This window comes from Hylobates moloch, unplaced genomic scaffold (assembly GCF_009828535.3).
Source record: "Hylobates moloch isolate HMO894 unplaced genomic scaffold, HMol_V3 SCAFFOLD_14, whole genome shotgun sequence".
NCBI lineage: Eukaryota > Metazoa > Chordata > Mammalia > Primates > Hylobatidae > Hylobates > Hylobates moloch.
Genome location: NW_026652289.1, coordinates 71814263 through 71830199, shown reverse-complemented (window position 1 = coordinate 71830199; position 15937 = coordinate 71814263). Strand labels below are relative to the sequence as shown.

At 48.6% G+C, this 15937-nt stretch overlaps 1 protein-coding gene across 1 annotated transcript in view; it reads left to right on the top strand.

The window, feature by feature from the left end:
- CAPN3 (calpain 3) overlaps window positions 1–15937 on the top strand; it is a 64230-nt gene that overhangs the window by 36705 nt on the left and 11588 nt on the right. The window contains exons 3-11 of the mRNA XM_032176033.2: window positions 113–182; window positions 1796–1914; window positions 3382–3515; window positions 4556–4724; window positions 5581–5724; window positions 8016–8099; window positions 9620–9705; window positions 12165–12242; window positions 14794–14954. Coding sequence (XP_032031924.1) covers window positions 113–182; window positions 1796–1914; window positions 3382–3515; window positions 4556–4724; window positions 5581–5724; window positions 8016–8099; window positions 9620–9705; window positions 12165–12242; window positions 14794–14954 — 1045 coding nt within the window. The remainder of the gene's footprint in view (window positions 1–112; window positions 183–1795; window positions 1915–3381; window positions 3516–4555; window positions 4725–5580; window positions 5725–8015; window positions 8100–9619; window positions 9706–12164; window positions 12243–14793; window positions 14955–15937) is intronic.

The following is a 15937-nucleotide window of genomic DNA, read 5'->3' as shown; positions in this document are numbered from 1 at the left end:
GATTGCACCGCTGCACTGCAGCCTGGCGACAGAGTGAGACTCCATCTCAAAAAAATATATATCTATCTATTTACTGTTATTCTTACCTGGTCATTTCCTTTTTGTTTCACAGGAAATTTGCGAGAATCCCCGATTTATCATTGATGGAGCCAACAGAACTGACATCTGTCAAGGAGAGCTAGGTAGGAAAGTGCCTCAGGTCAGATCCTGCCAGATGATCAAGGGGTGATTACAAGGTGTGATCCCTTTCCAGGAGGTAAAGGGACAATCTGTGCTTGCTTCTAGTAACTTTTTGGAAGATTTTTTATAACAGTTGCTTTATGGTCGTTTATCTACATGTTGGCAATTGCTTCATTTCCTCCTACATGCCTCTTTAGCACTCTGCCATGCATCACAGGGGGTATCTGCATCCTGTAGCCTCCTCTCCAGCATCTCAAGGACACTTACATACCCCACTCAGCATGACAAAAGCCCTGCTTTTCACTGTATCGTCTTTCTTAGAAGACAGCTCTGTGACTGTGCACCAAGCATGCCCCTTGGGCATGGAGACTCTAGATACACACACAAAAGGCATCGCCAAGGAAAGCACTTGTAGCTGGAACCCTTGTTTAAATTGCCCCAGCATAGCTCCGTCTTAAAAGAGTCTTTCCACAAAGATGGCATCCGCCATGTGGATGAGCATCCAATTTTCTCTTTGATTGGTTAGCTTGACTGCTCCATCTGATCTTCCTCTCTCTCGACCTTTTGTTCAGAAAGTATTGTCTTTGGTGTGGATTATAAGCAAGCTCTGTGAAATAAAATTGGAGAGAACATCAACAGGAACAATTTAAATTTGAGGAAAAGGGGGACCTAAGACCAAAGGAATTTGACTTATTTCGTTCCAGAAGGGGAGGCTGAGAATAAATCAGATGAATATCTAGGTTCCTGCGCCTGGGGGAAGGCTTCCTGCAGAGCCCTGGACATAACAATCTGGGACCTTCAAACCAATAACCTCTTTCCAAGGAAAGACTGGCTGCTTCCAAGGAGGGTAGGGGAGAGTGGCTGCAGGCAGCTCTCAGTCTCCCCTGCACACTCTCAGTTGCATTTCACTTAACCCATCCTCCTTAGAAGGCAGCTGTATGACCAGGTACACCCCCTATTATACACACACACACACACATAGAGAGAGAGACAGAGAGAGAGAGAGACAGAGAGAGCAAAGTGTTACCTCCAACTACATACAGTACTCTGTCAGAAAAGAAGTCCAGAGAATAAGAAAATGTCCCGATCTCTTTCCGTTGCCAGCAATGTCTTACTGCCCCCTATAGACGAGTTCCAGGGCAGCTGCCTACCTGGCCTTCCTTCCAATACAAATCATCTTGGTGGATGGTTCTCTGATGCTCAGTCTTCGCTGAGGTCAGAAGAGGAATTGGACTCACACTGCAAATGCACGGGGCAGGGTGGATTTCCTACAGGTGTTAGGAAGAACAACCCAGTTATGATCACCTACGTCTCTGTCTCCATTGAGGCCTAAAAAGGAAGTGAGTTTATACTGCAGTTGGAGGAACTGCCTGCAGCCTTGAGGAAAATGTCTAGTCACAAGGGAGTAGGTTACCTGTTGATCATATTGTCAAGGAATTCCTGTCCAATTCTCCTTCCCTGGGTTGACACCTCTGTAAGGTCAGATCTGGAAGTAAGACAGTGGGCACCAAGGGAGTCCCCATTCAGGGAAGTGGAGTGGCTGGCTGGGATTGGGGCTTTTTCTTCCCAGGAGGAGCAGGACTGCTCACGATCTGTGCCCTGTGTCTGCCTGCAGGGGACTGCTGGTTCCTCGCAGCCATTGCCTGCCTGACCCTGAACCAGCACCTTCTTTTCCGAGTCATACCCCATGATCAAAGTTTCATCGAAAACTACGCAGGGATCTTCCACTTCCAGGTGAGGTAATGAGAGTGTAGATAAGAGGGCCAGCTGCAGGCCACCCACCGCTGGTCTCCTGGCCTTGACTTCCCAGAAGCTGGAGGAAACTTGCCACCCATCTACCCACAGCAGCAACAGTCAGCATGGACCCCCTTAAGGCTTCAAGCCTGGGAGGAAGCAGTTGCTTATCTGTGGCTCCTTAATCCCTCCCCCACTACCTTCCACTATGTCCCAGAAAGGCAGGAAGACATCCTGTTTACTGTGGGTCTATTTTTGTCTTTGCAGCTGTCTGGCTGCTGTTATTGCCTGCAGCCCTTCTCAAGTAGATCCCTAAGATATTAGCACTGGGACACCACAGGACCCTTCAGGTTGTACAGGAACCCCTGTCCAGGGCTCCTGTGTACTTCTTCCTCTCTAAGGCATGGCGGTACCAAGGCTATCACTCCTCTCTTCTAAGCCCTGGAAGAAGAGTCTGCTTAACCTGGGGATCAGGCTTCTTGTTTGCCCTAGAACTGAGTCTGATGGTTCTAGAATCCATCCAGCTACTGGAAATTTTTTGGGTCCCAGTCATCTTGGCATAGAGCTGGTACTAGAGCAGAACCAAACTGAATTCTACCTGTGAGGGTCTCGTAGGTTCTGGGATGCTGGGGAATCAGCCTGTCTCCAGCTTCAAAGGCTCCTTCATGTCCCAGGATGACCCACATTATCAGTTCTTGCTTCCCTGGTCTTGCACCTCAGCACAGAAGGCCTCAGAAAAGGTCTGTCTCCGGGCTCAGACTCCCCCTCCTGCTGCCTTGGGAACATGGCATATTTAAAGAGTCTCAGATCTAAAGGGCCTTAAATACAAATATCAGATAGATTTCTGTTTTCTTTTCAATGAGGAAGAAAGTGCCATTGAAAAGGAGACTAAACCGCATTTGGCCCTTTTCAGTTCAAACTGATTCATTCAAAAAAGAACAACATCCAAACTTGAAATGATTGGACAATGTTCCTGCTACAGCTAGAATAGATTCTGGGTCACTTTGTTCCTCCATTTCAATCCCTGTTCTTCAGTTTGGCATCAAGAAATACCTAAATCAGTACAGTGCCTTCACTGTATAGTTCCCAATCCTGGCCACATTGAATCAGCTGGGGGCACCTGAGAGTGCTGACACCCAGGCCCTGCCCCAGACCTGCTGAGCAGGAGAATGAAAATCTTACATCCTAAGACACTCATGGAGCACCTACTTTACCCATTACTGGGCTGGACTCTGTGGAAGACCTGAAGTGTATGTAACTCACTTCCAGCCCTCAAAAAGCACCCAGTCCAGTTAGAGACAGATTCACACACCCCAAACCCAGAATAGGATGAACAGGTACCTAGATGCAGAGTCCGGGAAATGATGCTGCTTTGGGAGTCAAGAACCCCCTAAGGAATGTGGAGGAAGGACACATTTCCTAACAGTACTTTGAGTATGTGACTCTGTGCATGACGCTTCTGTGCAGTTCTGGCGCTATGGAGAGTGGGTGGACGTGGTTATTGATGACTGCCTGCCAACGTACAACAATCAACTGGTTTTCACCAAGTCCAACCACCGCAATGAGTTCTGGAGCGCTCTGCTGGAGAAGGCTTATGCTAAGTAAGCAACGCTTTAGAATGTGAGGTGGGGCTAGAGGTGAGAAAGTGGGTTGCAAAATCCAGCCAAGGCCTCACTCACAGGAAGAGGCATGTGCCTCTATACATGCATATGTGTGGGCGTGCAAGTCCAACTGTGACCCAAAGTTAGAGATCAGTTCCAGGCAACAACAGCTCTAACTAAAAACATTAAATTTAAGAGTAGAAATGAAGATTTGCATAGAAGACCTTTAGCTTTAGCTTACCATAGCGAGTTCTTTCATTGCGCCTCCATGGTGGCATTGCAAGTCTTGGATTAGAGCATTGTATCTCTGGAGATCAGATCCCAGGGTCTTGCTTGGCTCTACCTCACGTGCTTATAGCAGTTTTATAAAGCCATATTGTCTCTCAACTTAAAAGTTCCACTCCAGATGCTAATAACAGATTTAAAAAAATTTTTTGAAACAAGGTCTCACTCTGTAATGCAGGCTGGAGTGCAGTGGTGCAGTCACGGCTCACTGCAGCATTGACCTCCTGGGTTCAAGGTGCTCCTCCCACCTCAGCCTCCCAAGTAGCTGGGACTACATGTGGGCATCACCATGCCCAGTTAATTTTTGTATTTTTTGTAGAGACAAGTTTTTGCCATGTTGCCCAGACTGGTCTCGAACTCTTGGGCTCATGCAATCCACCAGCTTTGGCCTCCCGAAGTCCTGGGATTGCCAGTGTGAGCCACCACACTGGCAGCTGCTAATGGCTTTAATGCAGCCCTTCCTCAACGTTCAGGATGTAGTGGAAAGAGCTCTCAGGAAATGGGGATAGCTGGGTTTCAATCCCAGTGCTTCTGGCTTTCTGTGGTCTTGGGTGGGTCACTTAGCCTCTTGAGCTCAGTTTCTTCATTATGAAGAAAGGGAATCATTGTTTCCATCCCATGAGCTCATAGGGTTAATGTGGAATTGATGAAAGAACATCACAGCATCCAAGAGGTAAAGTTCTGGTGGCAGTGGTACCTGGGTTTTGTTTCCTGGAACTCTGTGACCCCAAATTGGTCTTCATCCTCTCTCTAAGGCTCCATGGTTCCTACGAAGCTCTGAAAGGTGGGAACACCACAGAGGCCATGGAGGACTTCACAGGAGGGGTGACAGAGTTTTTTGAGATCAGGGATGCTCCTAGTGACATGTACAAGATCATGAAGAAAGCCATCGAGAGAGGTTCCCTCATGGGCTGCTCCATTGATGTAAGTCTGGGATGTGGGGCACAGGGCGGGGAGCTCCAAGTGTCAGGAAGCCTTTTACGCAATGAAGGGCAGCATAGAGCTTTTGTGTGAGACAGAGCGAATGTTTTGTTTGAGGAAGCCGGAACTGGCTCTCAACTTTGAGGACTGGGAATTTCTCAAGGGAGAACAGTTCTTCGGGATTTTCAATAAAGACACTGGTCAAGGACATTTCAAGCCCTAGAATGTCAGTGGAAATGAATCCAGAGGCCTGTGTCCCTGGAGGCCTCCCTTGCTGGTGCTCCTCAGTCTCAGCACGCTCCCATTAAGCTGGCCACATACTTGGCTGTGGACCTGAGCCCACCATTTCCCTAAGAAAGCCTCCCAGTCACTGGGCTTTCACCACACCCCCTACTTGAGACGTGGGCTTTGTGTTGTTACCTGGGAGAAGCTAAGCCTGCAGCGCCTTTCAGTGCAAAGAAATGCTATGAACTGAGACAGAAGCCAAGGGTAGGGAGATGGCCACCCATAGCCAGGCCTCCTTCAGGGGGCATGCCTTCCCTGAGGGCTGCTCAGTATATTGATATGATAATCTTGGTGGTTTCCGTTGGGGAGGATGGGGCCCAAGCTGAATTCCTGCCCCTTCCTCTCCCAACACGCCCGATGGACAGCTTGGAAGGTCAGTTAGCACACAACACCATGGATGAACTTTTTTTTCTGTATCACTTTTCTCTGTCTTTCCTCCATTTGTACTTTGTTGATCTCTCCTCTCTCCCTTTGTCTGTCCCATCTGTTCCTCCTCTCTCCTTCCCTTTCCACCCTTCTGTGTTTGTTCTCTCCCTCTCCTGGGTTGTTCCCTACATTCTCCGTCGGGCCTCAGGATGGCACAAACATGACCTATGGAACCTCTCCTTCTGGTCTGAACATGGGGGAGTTGATTGCACGGATGGTGAGGAATATGGATAACTCGCTGCTCCAGGACTCAGACCTTGACCCCAGAGGCTCAGATGAAAGACCGACCCGGGTGTGTACGCCTCCAATTACCAGGACTGACCATCCCTCCAACCCACATGACCCTGTCCTATTAGTGTCAGACTCCCCTTAGCAGCCAGGGCCTTACCCACACACGCCCACCTGGCACCTCCCAAGGGTCTGGGTTGAAATAACTTGCTCTGTTCCCTAGGCTGGAGCGCAGTGGTGCCATCTTGGCTCACTGCAACCTCTGCCTCCAAAGTTAAATTAATTCTCCTGCCTCAGCCTCCCGACATAGCTGGGATTACAGGCACACAACACCACACCTGGCTAATTTTTGTATTTTTAGTAGAGATGGGGTTTCACCATGTTGGCTGCAATGGTCTCGAACTCCTGACCTCAAGTGATCCACCTGCCTCAGCCTCCCAAGGTGCTGGGATTACAGGTGTGAGCCACCGCACCCAGCCTAGTTTGATATTCTTAATGTGCCCAAAGTATTCTCCTGTAACATTTTTTAGTAGCTACACAATATTCAAACACACAGATATGTTATAATTTATTTACCCAATACCCTATTATTGGAAAGTTGAGTTCTTTTTTTTCTTTGTTTTGTTTTGTTTTGCTACTATTTTAAAATGCTATAATGAACATCCCAATAGATACATCTTTGTACACATCCATGGTGACTTCCATAGGACAGATTCCCAGCAGTAGAATTGCTGGGTTGAATGATATGCTTAGGTAATGACAGAAGAGTCATTTCAAGCAGCTTCCCAGGTCTAGAACTAAGGATTAATGAGTCTTCCGCCCCCTCCCAGTCTATTCAACATGATCTGGATCATGAGGACTGAGATCTGGAAGAGACTGAGATCTGGGAGAGGCTGAGATGCCAAAAGCCCTGGCTCCACCCATACCCCTCACCCTGAAAAAGGCTCTAGGAATTCCGCAACCTAGCAAGGCTCTGGGAAGCTCCTTTTAAAGCTGTTACGTTAGTAGGTACAGGGAAGCCATAGAGGGCCTACCAGGGCTCATAGGACTTTAGTGATCTTGCCCTTCTGCCAAGGATCACCCATGGCTGCAACTTGGAAATTTCTGCAAATGGAAAAGCTACCCCTTAGGCATGGTCATGTCTCAGCAGGGATCTCCTCGAGCCTTCTTAGAATTCTCTCCCTGGGCACTGGGACTCTTGATTTCTTGAACATTATGTTCTAGGTGGGTGTGGAGGAGGTGAGGGGATGTAAAGAAAAAGGCTAGACTTGGTCGGGCGCAGTGGCTCATGCCTGTAATCCCAGCACTTTGGGAAGCTGAGGCAGGTGGATCACCTGAGGTCAGGAGTTCGAGACCAGCCTGGCTAACATGGTGAAACCCCGTTTCTACTAAAAATACAAAAAATTAGCTGGGCATGGTGGCACATGCCTGTAATCCCAGCTACTCAGGAGGCTGAGGCAGGAGACTCACTGGAACACGGGAGGCAGAGGTTGCAGTGAGCCAAGATCATGCCACTGCACTCCAGCCTGGGTGACAGAGCAAGACTCTGTCTCAAAAAAACAAAAAACAAACAAAAAAAAAAAAAAAAAAAAAGAAAGAAAAAAAGAAAAAGCGAAAAAGCTAGACTTTTTTTTTTTTTGAGACGGAGTTCACTCTTGTTGCCCAGGCTGGAGTGCAATGGCACGATCTTGGCTCACCGCAACCTCCGCCTCCTGGGTTCAAGTGCTTCTCCTGCCTCAGCCTCCCGAGTAGCTGGGATTACAGGCATGCACCACCATGCCCAGCTAATTTTGTATTTTTAGTAGAGACAGGGTTTCTCCATATTGGTCAGGCTGGTCTTAAACTCCCGACCTCAGGTGATCCACCCGCCTCGGCCTCCCAAAGTGCTGGGATTACAGGCATGAGCCACCGCGCCCGGCCAAAAGCTAGACTTATATGTGTCACTTAACCCCTTTTCCTTCTAGGAATAGTCAACCCTGGATGGCCTCAGGGGAAGGGGAATCCTGAAGCCCAAGGCAGCCTCCAACTCTACCCCTTCCTCCTTTGAAGGATACTAAGGGGTCCAGAAAGGAGGGGCAGGGACGCTGTTACCCACCCCACATTCCAGAATCCACATTGCTCTCTGATGGTCAGGACAGAGCCTTCTCAGGGAGACCAGCTTGTCTGGAGCTGTGTCTCTTGACACTCTTAAAGGGCCAGTGAAGGTCTGTTCGTGGTCGTGAGGCACACTTTCAGGGAGGAGAGTGGTCTGTGTCTTCACAGAGCCCGGAAAATGAACTAGTATGAACTTTGCCTCCAAGCAGCAGAACTTCTGTTCCCCCGCCCCTAATGGGTTCTCTGGTTACTGCTCTACAGACAATCATTCCAGTTCAGTATGAGACAAGAATGGCCTGCGGGCTGGTCAGAGGTCACGCCTACTCTGTCACGGGGCTGGATGAGGTGAGCCTGGTGGGGCTTGGTGAGGCAAGGGCACCCTCCTGAGTTAACCTCCTGAAGTCAGGACTTAGATGTTGGGGCCCCTTCCCTGTCTGCAGAGCTTGCCTCCGATCAGGACATTCAGTTCAAGGTCCAAGCCACGCCTGGGAGCAGAGGGGCCTGTGAAACTGGTAGAGGTGGATCCTGCCACAGTTGGTGCACAGTTTATCTTTGCTTTTTGTGCTAAAGATGGCAATTTTTCCAACATTTCCAATGAACAAATTGAAATATCACTTAACTTTGCTTTTACAAAGTTGGTTTCATGTATTCTTGAGCTTCCTGTTCTCTCATGTTCAGATAGCTACAGTTGTCTCTGGGTAGCCACGGGGACTGGTTCCAGAAGCCCTAACGGTAACAAAATCTGCAGATGCTCAAGTCCCTTCTGTAAAATGGAGTATATTTGCATATAACCTATGCACATCCTCCCGTATAACTTTAAGTCATCTCTGGATTACTTATGATACCTAACACAATGGAAATGCTATGTAAATAGTTATTATACTGCATTGGGGTTTTTTGGTATTCTGTTGTTGTATTATTATTTTTTCTTTTTTTGAGTATTTTTGATCCACGATTGGTTATATGCCGAAGCCATGGATACGAGAGGCTGACTGTTCTGTTTTGCTCCTTCTGGGACTTCTGGGCTTTCCTGGGCCATGTCTGAGACAGGAACATTGTAAGACCTGTTGCACACAGTTGGGCAGGTTGTGCCCTGTACAGAGGGATGGGCTGAGAGGGGCAGTTGCCTGCATCAGCCCATTGCAGTAGACTGGAGGAAGTCTGCTTATTTGTAGTTCCTCAGTCAGCAGGGGCCTTTTGTCTTTCTTTCTTTTTTTTTTTTTTTGAGACGGAGTCTCACTCTGTTGCCCAGGCTGGAGTGCAATGGCACAGTCTTGGCTCACTACAACGTCCGCCTCCTGGATTCTAGCGATTCTCCTGCTTCAGCCTGAGTAGCTGGGATTACAGACGTGTGCCACCATGCCCAGCTAATTTTTGTATTTTTAGTAGAGATGGGGGTTTCTCCATGTTGATCAGGCTGGTCTCGAACTCCTGACCTCGTGATCCGCCCGCCTCAGCCTCCCAAAGTGCTGGGATTACAGGCGTGAGCCACCATGCCTGGCCAGCAGGGGCCTTTTTTCTAATTTATATGAAGACACCTAGTTTATATGTGTTAGCAGGGCCCTACTGTTTATGCCCCACCTCCTCCCCCGAAGCTCATAACGGCAGGATGTTCCTGAGAAAATTGCCTCTTAGAAGATAGAGAGGAGATGGCCAAGCCCTAAGTTAGGCAGACTCAGGAGGAAAGGTCTGACCCACCCCCTGCCATTCCCCAGCACACTTCTGATTAATCTCCTTGGCCAGAGCCAGGCAGAACACCCTCGAGTAAGGGATTTGCCCCCCAGCCCCGTCCCAGCCCTCAGCAAGACAGAAGATTCCCTTTCCAGACAGGCTGCAAACATGAGAGCTCTTTCTCTGTGCTTAAGGTCCTGTTCAAAGGTGAGAAAGTGAAGCTGGTGCGGCTGCGGAATCCCTGGGGCCAGGTGGAGTGGAACGGTTCTTGGAGTGATAGGTAGGTGAGGGGACCCCACGGGACTGGCGGTGGCGGGGAACAGGGCCCGGGACAAGGATGTGTTGGGAACTGAGCCATGACAGTATTGAAGATGCTTGGTATAAAATCACCCTCAAAACCAATGATCCGCAGAGAAGAGGGGCACAGGTGTTGGCTCTAGGGAAGGGCCAGGAGTGGAAGCAGGGTGCTGGGGACCCAGAGAGGTTGCTGACAACCATTGGCTGGAAAGGAAGGATTCCAGAAAGCGTGGGGGAAGGTCCAGGCAGGAAAAGCGTATGAATGCAGGGGTCTGGGCTAGACAAGTGGCTCCCCTTCTTGGAGTCTTGTCTTGCCTTTCCTGTGAAATGGGAACAGTATTATTAGCACTTACCTTGTGGGCTGATATGAGGAGTAAATGGGACTGTTTTTGGCAAGTGCTGAGCCATTGCTAAGATTCCCTTACCCGTGCTGTCCCTGTATAAAGGCACAAGGGCCCTTTGAAAGAATTTTACTGCTTATCACTGAAAGGAATAGACTGGGGGCAACAAAAATAACAAACATGCGAGTTATTATGAAGGCTCCAGCACATTTGCAAAACCTCCATGGTCCCACTGGTTCCTGATTACCTCCACTGAATGAGAGGCAATTCATTACTGAATGAGCCATAAGCTCCTCTTATTTCGAGAGGGGGATGGCAGGACTCAGTAGAGGAGAAGGACCACACCCAGGCAGTCTGGGCCCCTCGGCACCTGTACTTATGTACTGCTGGGTACTTCTTAGCCCAGCACGTAATTACTGGTTTGTTCAGTCATTCGTTTAGCAAATGTTTCTTGGGCACCTACTACATAGGAGGCACAAGTCAAGGCACTGGGGATATTCTGTGAACCCACAGCCTCCCTTGATACACTGTGATTAGGGGCTGATCCTCGTGTCCTGACCGCCTCCTGCAGACATTCACATGCCTTCCTTCACCTATCCACACTACACCTATCCTTACTTCCTCAGTGCTGACTTCTGCCAGGCCCTAGGCTACCCGCCCGGGGATGTAGAAATGTAGAAATGAACACAGACACATGGGCCCTGTGCCTGTGGGTTTAAGGTCTGGGGAAGGACAGGCAAGCACACACTAATAATTGAGATCAGTGCCACAGTAAGGATCACAAAGAGGGGGCCTCCGCACCTAGTTTGGGTGGGAGGGGAGGTGTAGAGAAAGGTTACCTGGAGGGAGTGACATTGGAACTGTGCTCTGTGCTCTGGGAAGGCCCTCAGTGACTCCTCAGTTGTCTGCTTCACTGGCCCAAGTCACCTGCAGGGACCCTTGGCTGTGTTCTCCAGCCTCAGAGCTTGGTGTGCGGCCCTGCCCTGCTTACCATGACGCTGCCATCACAGGGGCTGGAGACAAGTGGACCCGACGCTGTTGACTCAAGGAGATTCCCTCTGCTGCATCCCTCCTCCTGGTCTCAGGAATCTCCATGTCCCCTGCAATGCTCTCTGACTGACTCCAAGCGCTTCCTCAACCCCTTACCTTTCCAGGGAGCACCCAGTTTAGTTGAATTCTCCTCAGTGAGCCTGAAACACACGTGCACTTTATTGCCCCCATAGTGAGGAGAGGGAGAGAGTGTGAAAACTGCCCAGCCTTTAGAAACACAATGCTGGGTTGTTTCCCGGCACAGGAAAGGAGATGTTTACAGACTTGGCCTTTTTCCTTAGTAAATTAGAGTTTCTTCTTACATGACAGACACTATGCTAACAGCTTTGCATGCATTATTGCATCTGCCCATCCCAGCCCTGTGAACAGGTGACATAATCATTTTCCTTTTGCAATTGAGGAAGCAGAGTCTGACAGAGGTTAAGTGACCTGCCCAAGGTTGCATAGCTAGCACTATTATTAAACGGAACTCCCAGTTCGTCTATGTCCAGAACCCAATTTTTTTTTTTTTTGAGACGGAGTCTCGCTCTGCCACCCAGGCTGGAGTGCAATGGCGCAATCTCAGCTCACTGCAACCTCCACCTCCCGGGTTCAAGCGATTCTTCTGCCTCAGCCTCCTGAGTAGCTGGGACTATAGGTGCCCGCTATCACGCCCAGCTAATTTTTGTATTTTTAATAGGACGGGGTTTCACCATATTGGCCAGGCTGGTTTCTAACTCCTGACCTTGTGATCTGCCCACCTCAGCCTCCGAAAGTGCTGGGATTACAGGTGTGAGCCATTGCGACCAGCCCAGAACTCAATTCTTAACCTTTAAAGTATAATGAGGAGAAGGATCAAGCCCTCACCAGCCCATTTAAGGAGTTTAGGCTCAGTCTTGAGAATGTGAGAAGTCATTGCTATTGGGTTTCACACTGAGGGTAACAGATGAAGTCAGCATTTTGGTGGTTCACAGCAGCTGCAACTCTTTGTATTTCTCTGATACCTCCTGTCCCAACCTACATCAGGCCTTCCCTTCTTCCTCCTTCCTTAATTCCTCCATTTTCCCACCAGTTGGAAGGACTGGAGCTTTGTGGACAAAGATGAGAAGGCCCGTCTGCAGCACCAGGTCACTGAGGATGGAGAGTTCTGGTGAGTCCAGAACCCAGGAAGACCCAGAAGGGTAAGGGTGGGGAAGAGAAGGGAAATCTCAGACCTCAGTCCCCAGCCGAGGTTATCAGATTCCAGCCCTTAGGAGATCTGGGCTATGTTCTCCTCCAGCCCAAGGCCCAGCAAGGATGAGGTTCTGAGAGGAGACTTCCAGGCCACAGGGACAACTGAGCCCAGGACCCGGCCAACATGACATGGCTCTCGCCTCCCGTGTGCCCCTCCGCCACACATCTATTCCAGTCACAGGCACCTTGGCCTTAGCACAATTCTTTTCTGAGCCTAGGAAGCTCCACTTACCCTGATCTTCCAACGTCAACCTCACCCTCTCTCAGGTGGTTTCTATTCAGGCTTCAAGTCTCAGCTTAAGGAGAATTTTCAAGTCTCAGCTTAAGGAGAGCCCCCTAAGTTCCCCGAGGACTGGGATGAACTTATGATGCTCATCACCCTTAAAATTGTTTGCTTAAGCCGGGCGCGGTGGCTCACACCTGTAATCCCAGCACTTTGGGAGGCCGAGGCAAACAGATCACGAGGTCAGGAAATCGAGACCATCCTGGCTAACACGGTGAAACCCCGTCTCTACTAAAAATACAAAAAAATTAGCGGGGCATGGCAGCGTGCGCCTGTAGTACTAGCTGCTGGGGAGGCTGAGGCAGGAGAATCACTTGAACCCGGGAGGCAGAGGTTACAGTGAGCCCAAATTGCACCACTGCACTCCAGCCTTGGCGACAGAGAGAGACTCTGTCTTGGAAAAAAAAAAAAAATGTTGTCTTAGTATAATGTCAAGGGAAGGGTTTTTTGTGTTTTTATTACTTTATTTTTTAATTTATTTAAAAACTAAAATAGAGACGGGCCTCGCTATATTGCTCGGGCTGGTCTCAAACTCCTGGGCTCAAGCAGTCCTCCCACCTTGGCCTCCCAAAATGCTGGAATGTGGGCCTGGGCAACATATGGGACCCCAACTCTACAAAAAATTTTAAAATTAGCCAGGTGTGGTGGTGTGTGCCTGTAGTCCCAGCTACTAGGGAGGCTGAAGTAGGGGGTCACTTGAGCCCAGGAGGTTGAGGCTACAGTGAACTATGTATCGCTGCAGTCCATCCTGGGCAACAGAGCAAGACACTGTCTTGAAAAAAAAAAAGTGCTGGGATTACAGATGTAAGCCACCACACCTGGCCCTCTATTTTTTATGGATATATCATAGCTATATATATTTTGGGGGTACATATGACATTTTGATACACATATACAGTGTGTAATGATCAAATTAGGGTAATTGAGATACCATCATCTCAAATATGTATCTTTTCTTTGTGTTGAGAACATTACAATTCTTTTCCTCTAGTTATTTTGAAAGATACTATAGGCTGGGCATGGTGGCTCATGCCTGTAATCCCAGCACCTTGGGAGGCTGAGGTGGGCAGATCACTTGAGGTCAGGAGTTCACGACCAGCCTGGTCAACATGGTGAAACCCCATCTCTACAAAAATACAAAAATTAGCCAGGTGTGGTGGTGTGCACCTGTAACCCCAGCTGCTCAGGTGGCTGAGGCAGGAGAATCCCTTGACCTCAGGAGGTGGAGGTTGCAGTGAGCCAAGATCATGCCACTGCACTCTAGCCTGGGCAACAGAGCGAGACTCTGTCTCAAAAAAAAAAAAAAGTATATATATACACACACACACACACACACACAGAGATGTATATATACACACATATATATACACACGCACACGTCTGTGTATATATGTGTGTGTGTATATACACACACACACTGTACTATAAATTCTTGTTTAGCGATGTTTGTCTTACTGTGCTATTGAGCATTAGAGCTTTTTTTTTTTTTTTTTTTTGAGACAGAGTCTCACTCTGTCGCCCAGGCTGGCGTGCAATGGCGCAATATCGGCTCACTGCAACCTCCGCCTCCTGGGTGCAAGTGATTCTCCTGCCTCAGCCTCCTAAGTAACTAGGCTTACAAGTGCCCGCCATAACGCTCAGCTAATTTTTGTATTTTCAGTAGAGATGGGGTTTCACCATGTTGGCCAGGCTGGTCTCGAACTCCTAGCCTCAGGTGATCCACCCGCCTCAGCCTCCTAAAGTGCTGGGATTACAGGCGTGAGCCACAGCACCCAGGTGAGCACTGGAGCTTATTTCTTCTATCTAACTGTATTTTTGTATCCATTAGCCACCCTCTTTTCATCCTCCCCTCTCCTTCCCTTCCCAGCCTCTGGTAACCACGGTCTGCTCCCTACTTCCATGACATACGCTTTGTTTTAGCTCTCATATACGAGTGATAGCATGCGACATTTATCTTTCTGGGCCTGGCTCATTTTTGAATCATTGTTAGAAAAGATGATGGTTTGGAGTAGATACATCAGAAGTGACAGCGTTTTCCCTAAAAAGGAAAGACAGGCTCCTCTGGGACCCTGACCAAGCTCCTGTGAACTATTTTATTATTGTGCTGTGTTAGTCCTGGGGTCTTCCATTCCCAGCCCTTCTCACCTGCTCCCATATGGGTCTCTTTCTTCTTCCAACCTCTCAGGATGTCCTATGAGGATTTCATCTACCATTTCACAAAGTTGGAGATCTGCAACCTCACGGCCGATGCTCTGCAGTCTGACAAGCTTCAGACCTGGACGGTGTCTGTGAACGAGGGCCGCTGGGTACGGGGTTGCTCTGCTGGAGGCTGCCGCAACTTCCCAGGTGGGAGATGCTCTTGATGGGGGGAGGGTCTAAGCTGAACAAGTTCCAGGCAGAAGAAGGCTAACTAGTGCTTATTAAGTCTCTCTGTTCCAGACGTCCACTATCTTATTAAACCTTCCCTGTTTTACTGAGATGGAAACCACCATGCTGAGAAGTTTGCAATAGGGAGCTGGTAGCAACTTTGAAGCAGGAAACTGTGGGAACAATGCAGATGCTGCTTGACTTACGATGAGGTTATGTCCAGATAAGCCCGTCCATCTTTCAAAATACCCTAAGTTGAAAGTGCATTTAATATGCCTAACCTACCAAACATCATAGCTTAGCCTGGCCTACCTTAAACATGCTCGGAACACTGACCTTAGCCTAAAGTTGGGCAAAATCATCTAACACAAAGCCTATTTTACAATAAAGTGTTGAATATCTCATGTAACTTACTTAATACTGTACTAAAAGTGAAAAACAATGGTTGTACGGGCACTCGAAATCCAGTTTCTACTGAATGTGCATCACTTTCACATTGTAAAGTTAAAAAATTGTAGCTGAACCATCCTAAGTCAGGGAGTGTGAGTACTGTGTCAGTAACAGTAAGGGCAGTATTGGAGAACCAAATTAGCAGCTGCTGCAATAGTTCAAGTCAGAGATGATGAAAACCTAGACCAAGTCAGTAGCAGCAGAGATGGAGAGGAGAGAGCAGATTTAGGGAGAGCATATTGGGTGATGCAGGGAAGGAAGAAGAATGATGTCAAGATTCCCAGTGGGGGACCTGACAACATTGCAACATAAGACACACAAGAAGACCGGGCGGGTGGCTCACGCCTATAATCCCAGCACTTTGGGAGGCAGAGCCAGGAGCATCACTTGAGCCCAGGAGTTCAAGACCAGCATAGACAACATAGTGAGAACTCATCTTTACAAAAAATTTAAAAAATGAGGTGGGAGGATTGCTTGAGCTCGGGAAGTTGAGGCTACAATGAACCATGATC